This window comes from Bufo gargarizans, chromosome 11 (genome assembly GCF_014858855.1).
Source record: "Bufo gargarizans isolate SCDJY-AF-19 chromosome 11, ASM1485885v1, whole genome shotgun sequence".
In the NCBI taxonomy this organism is placed as follows: Eukaryota; Metazoa; Chordata; class Amphibia; order Anura; family Bufonidae; genus Bufo; species Bufo gargarizans.
In genome coordinates, this window is record NC_058090.1 from 10,354,995 (window position 1) to 10,361,305 (window position 6,311).

The 6,311-nt window shown below is 45.4% G+C and overlaps 1 protein-coding gene across 1 annotated transcript; it reads right to left on the bottom strand.

Annotated features, from left to right (window-relative positions):
- Nucleotides 1-2,458: 2,458 nt before the first annotated feature.
- On the bottom strand, nucleotides 2,459-6,305 carry LOC122921791 (tyrosinase-like). Its single transcript, XM_044272028.1, has 4 exons — nucleotides 5,507-6,305; nucleotides 4,416-4,629; nucleotides 3,924-4,065; nucleotides 2,459-2,898 (listed from the first exon to the last, which is right to left on the bottom strand). Exons 1-4 carry the CDS (start codon nucleotides 6,299-6,301, stop codon nucleotides 2,718-2,720), a joined length of 1,332 nt encoding a protein of 443 aa, XP_044127963.1. The 5' UTR covers nucleotides 6,302-6,305; the 3' UTR covers nucleotides 2,459-2,717.
- Nucleotides 6,306-6,311: the final 6 nt, after the last annotated feature.

Consider the following 6,311-nt stretch of genomic DNA (forward strand, 5'->3'; position numbering starts at 1 on the left):
GGTAATCTCACTTAGGCCGCTTTTACACAGTCAGTGTTTGATCAGTGATTTTCATAAATGTTTCCGGGTCAAAACCAGGTGCGGGTCAAAAATCACAGAACAAGAGCAAATCCTTGCAGTACACCTTATGTCTGTGGAGGCTTCACTCCTGGATTTGGCTCAAAATCATTGAGGGAAATCACTGATCAAACACTGATTAAACACTGACTGTGTGAAAGCAGCCTAGGTATAAATATATTGTGGATAAGGGTTCATAGAGGTCAAGGGGAGAATAGTAGCAATCAACAGGGGCAGCCATTGCTGGTTCCTGTTCATCACACAGCACCCCCCCCCCCCCCCCCTCCACATGCTTCTTTACCCCTATTTCCATCCCTTGTAGGAAAATAGGAGTGATTGTCCCTTAGGTTACATTCACACTTGCAGCAGAGTGATCCGGCAAACAGTTCCGTCGCCCGAACTGCCTGCCGGATCCGGCAATCTGCACGCAAACGGACAGCATTTGTAGACGGATCCGTCTCACAAATGCATTGCAAGAACGGATCCGTCTCTGTTTGTCATACGGACAAACAAATCCATAAATTTTTTTATTTTTTTTTACCGGTCTGCGAATGCATGGGGATGAAACTGATCAGTTCTTTTCCGGTATTGAGCCCCCATGAGGGAACTCGGTGCCAGAAAAGAAAAACCCAAGTGTGAAAGTAGCCTTAGGCCTCATGCACACAACCGTTGTGTGCATCCGTGGCCGTTGTGCCGTTTTCCGTTTTTTTTCGCGGACCCATTGACTTTCAATGGGTCCGTGGAAAAATCGGAAAATGCACCGTTTTGCAGCCGAGACCGTGATCAGTGTTTCCTGGCCGTGAAAAAAATATGACCTGTCCTATTTTTTTCACGGCCAACGGTTCACGGACCCATTCAAGTCAATGGGTCAGTGAAAAATCACGGATGCACACAAGATTGTCATCCGTGTCTGTGATCCGTGTCCGTTTTTTCCTATCATTTCAATGGCAAACTTGACTTAGATTTTTTTTTCATTTTTCATGTCTGTGGATCCTCCAAAAAACAAGGAAGACCCACGGACCAAAAAAACGGTCACAGATCACGGACCTACGGACCCCGTTTTTGCGGACCTTAAAAAAAAAACGGTCGTGTGCATGAGGCCTTAGTCAGAGTCAGACGAAGGGACCAAGCTGATATAAAGCACCATAGCTGTGGAGACTACATAAAGGAAGAGGCAGGACAGATACAATGTAACTACCGATATTTACAAAACACACCACAATTAGGATGATTGCAGTGACCTGTGACCTCTGGAGAGGGGGGGGGGGCACTCCTCTATGGTATCTGGGGAAATGGCAACCATTGTCCCCTCATCTACTTAATGTAACCGAGAAGGTAAAGTCCATTATCCAAGCCATCTGTGCCCAGACGATCATGAGCAGCCATAATACTACAGCGCAGCCTCATTAACCCTAGTGTAATCCCAGCATTCTCATTGTTTCTAATATCCGTATAGAGACTATAACTCCCATCAGACTGGGGATAATCGTATTGCAATCTGGCCAACTTCTGTACTGGGAAGCCAAAATCAGACATCAGAAAATGATAGCTAGAGGTAGATGCACGTGCAATGTGATCTGTAGACTGCATACAGATATATGATTCATTTATATATTATAATGTGATATTACTTCGGACCATCTCGTGGTTCTTTAGAAGCGCTTGCCTTGTTTTCTTGCGCCCTCCTGCAAGTTTAACTGCACCTATTATATGATTTGCTTTCCTCCTCCACATAAAAGTTCTTTTCTTTGGCTTCTTAAATGGGTATTATTCCCATTCTCAGCCATTCGTGACCACAGTCGGAATACCCTTCCTCTGATTTGATTCATGTCTCATACTCTAGTCATATCCAAAGCTGCGTTCAAACTTCTGAATCTTTTCACTAGCATGCACAGCTCCAGCAGAATTTTATGGGACAAGTATATAATATCAGACATAGCTATAGGGGATGCAGAAGCAGTAGAAGCACCTAGGTCCTGACGCCTGAGAAGATACCAGTATTAAAAATGGCATGTTGGGTGGGGACCCTGGTACTGACTTGTATTAGGTCCCAGGAGCTTACCTTTTAGGTCAGGCTGTTATATCTGGGACCTGGGGTGAACACTATATCTCCAGCAATGCAGTACAATACATAGACACTGAACCAGAAGGGGACTACTTTGGGGTATGAACCTGAATTGCTAGAACTAGCAGAATTATGAATGCAGCTCTGGATGTGCCTAGAACAGGAATGCTCAACCAGCTGTTGTAAAACTACAACTCCCACCATGCCCTGCTGTAGGCTGATAGCTGTAGTCTGTTCAGGCATGCTGGGAGTTGTAGTTTTGCAACAGTTGGCAGGCCGCAATTACTAAAAAATTACAGAAAAATGAGTACATAATAAGCAAAGATTAATAATACTCGCTTTCCAAAATGCAAAATGGGACTCATAATGGAAGAAGTTGTGTTCATAGTGACACAGGAGCAGGGGACGAGTCCCTGCATAGGGAGACTAATTACCAAGAGGTAAAAACTGGGCGACTACCGTCCTTAAAATGCTCCTCTATCCCAGGAGCAGGACATATGGCAGCAGAAGGGAGGATACAGTAACAGGAAAACTTACAAGAAGGCAAGAACAACACCAAGCATTGCTACAAAGACCTTCCTTTAAGGGGGATACCTTACATCCCCTGATACTCAGAGTACACGTATCCCAGCTTAGTAGAACTGCTCAGAAAATCCTTGTTCCTATAACATGGAAAGTAAGGGGTGGTGCATTCATTGGGGCCCTGTCCGGGCTCATCATTTTCTGGGTAGTCGGCTGGGGTCGCGTTATATTTCTGCAGCCATGCTTCATATATCCTGCAAGGCGATGGTAAAAATTTCATTCAACTGTTGCAAATATTACAAATACCAGTCTAATGAATATCCAGCTTAAGCATCAATCAATGAAAATCTCAGCAACTTTCTAATATAATATGTTTCAATTTATCAACATCTCTGCTTGCTGGCAGTTAGAGGAGAGTGAGATGAGCAATAGTGGATCATAATCGGAGGGGTGTGGGTTGCCAAATGTGACCAAAGATATGATGTACATCGAAGTTTTCTTGTTCTTTTTTGTTTTTGCTGTAGAAGGACCTGCACGTGGTCATGTGACCTCAGCAGGTCCTCAAGTCCAGAGGAGAGGGCAGCAAGAAGGCAGAGGAGCAAAGTGTTAGTTGCATGTGGTAAGTGTATGGATTCTGTATAAGTTTATCATTTTGCATATAGGGGGTTTGGGATCAAAATTTATTTAGGGGGCCTGCGTCTCTATGTAGAGGATTTAGGGGTCAGTATTTGGTGGTTTGGTTGGGGGATGTTGTGAGGTCTGTATTTTCTAAAGAGGGTCTGAAATTAGGATTTATATAAGGCGTCTGCCCTGAGGTCTGCATCTCTATGTAGAGGGTTTAGAGCTCAGTATTTGGTGGTTTGGTTGGGGGCTCTTCTGAGGTCTGTATTTTCTTAGGGGGGTCGGGGATTCTGGGAGTCATTATATATGAGGTCTGCATTTATTTTAGGGGTTTGGGTCTGGTTTGGAGTGGGGTGAGGAGGGTCTGTATTTATTTATGGGGTCTTTTTTGGGGACTTATTTGTTTAGGGTATCTGGGGGTCTGTATTTGAGAGCAGCCCAAGGACTATGGTCACTGCACATTGACTGCTCTGATACACTGTAACAAACTACAACTGTATGAGCAGGACTATAGTACGAGATGTGTATTGTGTTCACTAGACATCAAATGGTCAACATTTACAGTATCCAACGTGTCACAGCCTCTGCCATGTATCTGTCCCTGGGAAAGCTGGGTGACTACTAATATGGCCGCCACTACATCTTTAAGGGAACTTACTTGTCAATGAAGCCGTGATGCATCAGGAATATGGGGTCGTTGGAGGAGATGGGGACCTGAGCCATCGTTCCCCCCAAATAAATGTGAACCGCATTGTGCATATTGCGCTCCAGTGTTATCCCATCCGATGCTCTCAGGAAACCTAAAAAATGGATCAAACAGGCAGAGAGTGAGCAATCTCGTGTAGGGTAAGCCGTGCGTGCCACATTATTCAGGTTATATATAGGGGGTGCGGTGATACATGGGCCGAGGGGTGTCAAATGGGTCCAAAGGCATGCCCCAGGAAATTGAGATCAGCGCTGCTGTTTGCAGTGTGCTCTGCAGAAATGGGCAGGTTGCCTTTGCATGCAAGGTACAAGGAAAACAGCACCTAAGTCTCAGCTTCCAGTATCAGCCCCCCCTTCCCCCCCCCCCATTCCTCAGTATGACATGAAGACAAACAGGAGACTGCCATCAGATCCTGGCAATTTATGGTAACAGATGATGACCTACCTTCAAAAGCGTTTCGGAAGCTCCTCCGTGCACTAGTATTGTAGGGGAATGTATCAAAGTCTCTCCATTTCAGGGTGTCCTCTACATTCTGGAAGGTGGGGAAACTTTTTACCCGGGGATCTGAACCCGGCTTCCTGTGGAGTCTCTCCATCTGGCACTGGTCCCCAGCAGTTTGGCAATAGGCATCAGGATAATCGAACCCGCTGCAAATAGACTGAAGTGGAGGGATACAGTATTAGCCTTACCATGAAGTGGGGGGAACAGAACACTAAAATTGGGGTGGGGACTATCGTAAACTTAAATTCAACATATAAATTGTATTAACTTTTGATTATTTTTCTTATACTGATTTTGATCTGTCTCATACTCCAGTCACATCCAAAGCTGCCTGCAAGTTACTGAATCTCTCCAGTAGATAATTAAGGCATAAGTAAATTACATAAGACTGGAGCATATAGTGGCTATAGAGCGTGTAGGAGTAAAGCCCGGGTCATAGCTGTGGGGCCCCTCTGCCACATAAGAAAACCCCAGTATGGGCATAAGGGTCCTATACAGAACAGCTCTTCCATAAACTTCAGTAAAAGGTATACATTGTATTGAGTTTTTTAAATAAATTGCTTATTTATCTTGTATTAGGTTTGATCTGCTTCATTCTTATACTCTAGTCACATCTAAAGCTGCAAGCACATTACTGAATCTCTCCATTCACATACAGAGCTGCAGCAAATCATTATGGGGAAAAGTGTAAGCTAAATGAGGGTCAGATCTAGGAGTAGCACTCGTGTCTTGATGCCTGCAGAGACCCTAAGACCCCTTGGCCACATAAAAAGACCCTAATATTATAAACGGTGCACAGTAGAAATGAATTTTACATGAAGGCTCAGGCGTTACACTTCTTTTGTAAACATCATCTGGGGTACGGTGTGAACCCCCACATCACCGACAATGCAAAACAGCAGCACATTATCTGCAACACCGACACTGGACCAGCAGGGGGTGCTGCAGTGAAGTATACATTTGAATTGCTTATAGAACTATGATTGCAGCTCTGGAGGAATCCGGAACAAGATGGCAATAAGATTACTACTCACTTTCCAAAATGCGAAGTGGGAGTCATCGTCCAGGAAACCTTGTGCATTGCTTGCGCCAAAAAATTCATTGGTGCAGATGGAGCAGTTCTTTTCTCCTCTCCAGTCATAGTAAGGAAGGGCGAAATATTCATCGCCCGTCAGGCGCTGAATTTCCCCCTCCAAGAACATGAGACCCAAACGATGCCAGCCGGGGAAGGCCGGACCTTGATGGGCGTAGTTTCTGTTAAAATCAAATGTGCCGTTGAGTAGAATGGGCTTCATGGAGTAATAATGGATCCAGGCAAACATATCGTAAATGGAGGCGTCCACGAAGTGGTACGTGTCCCGGAGGTGTCTGTCCCCCGTGGACAGGATGACAAAATCGGCACTTTTTGTGGTTTTCGCCAAGGCTAAGTAACTAAAAAACCTCTTCCTTTCCAGAAACGAGAGCTGGCGGATCTCTTTTCGGATCACAGTCTTTTTGCGATCGCACTTGTCGCCGTAGTAGCCATACTTACACCGGCCGCAGTTAAAGCCGCTGTAGTTTCCGAAACATTCACAAGTTCTGTCGTAGTAAAAACGTGGCCAGTCCAATCGGTCATCGTAAAACTGGCGAGCTCGGCTGGCGGCCAGGGGCGTAAAAACCACACCATCTCTGCACTGGCCACGGCCAGATCGTGATCCACAGGGGCTGCGATCCTGCCACGGTGGGCAGCAAGTCTTTGACCGAAGAGCTGCACTTGTCGTACATAACCTCGGGAACTGACAGTAGACCGCGCCCAGGAAGAGCACGAAAAATGTACACAGCGTAAACATGGCCTCCAGA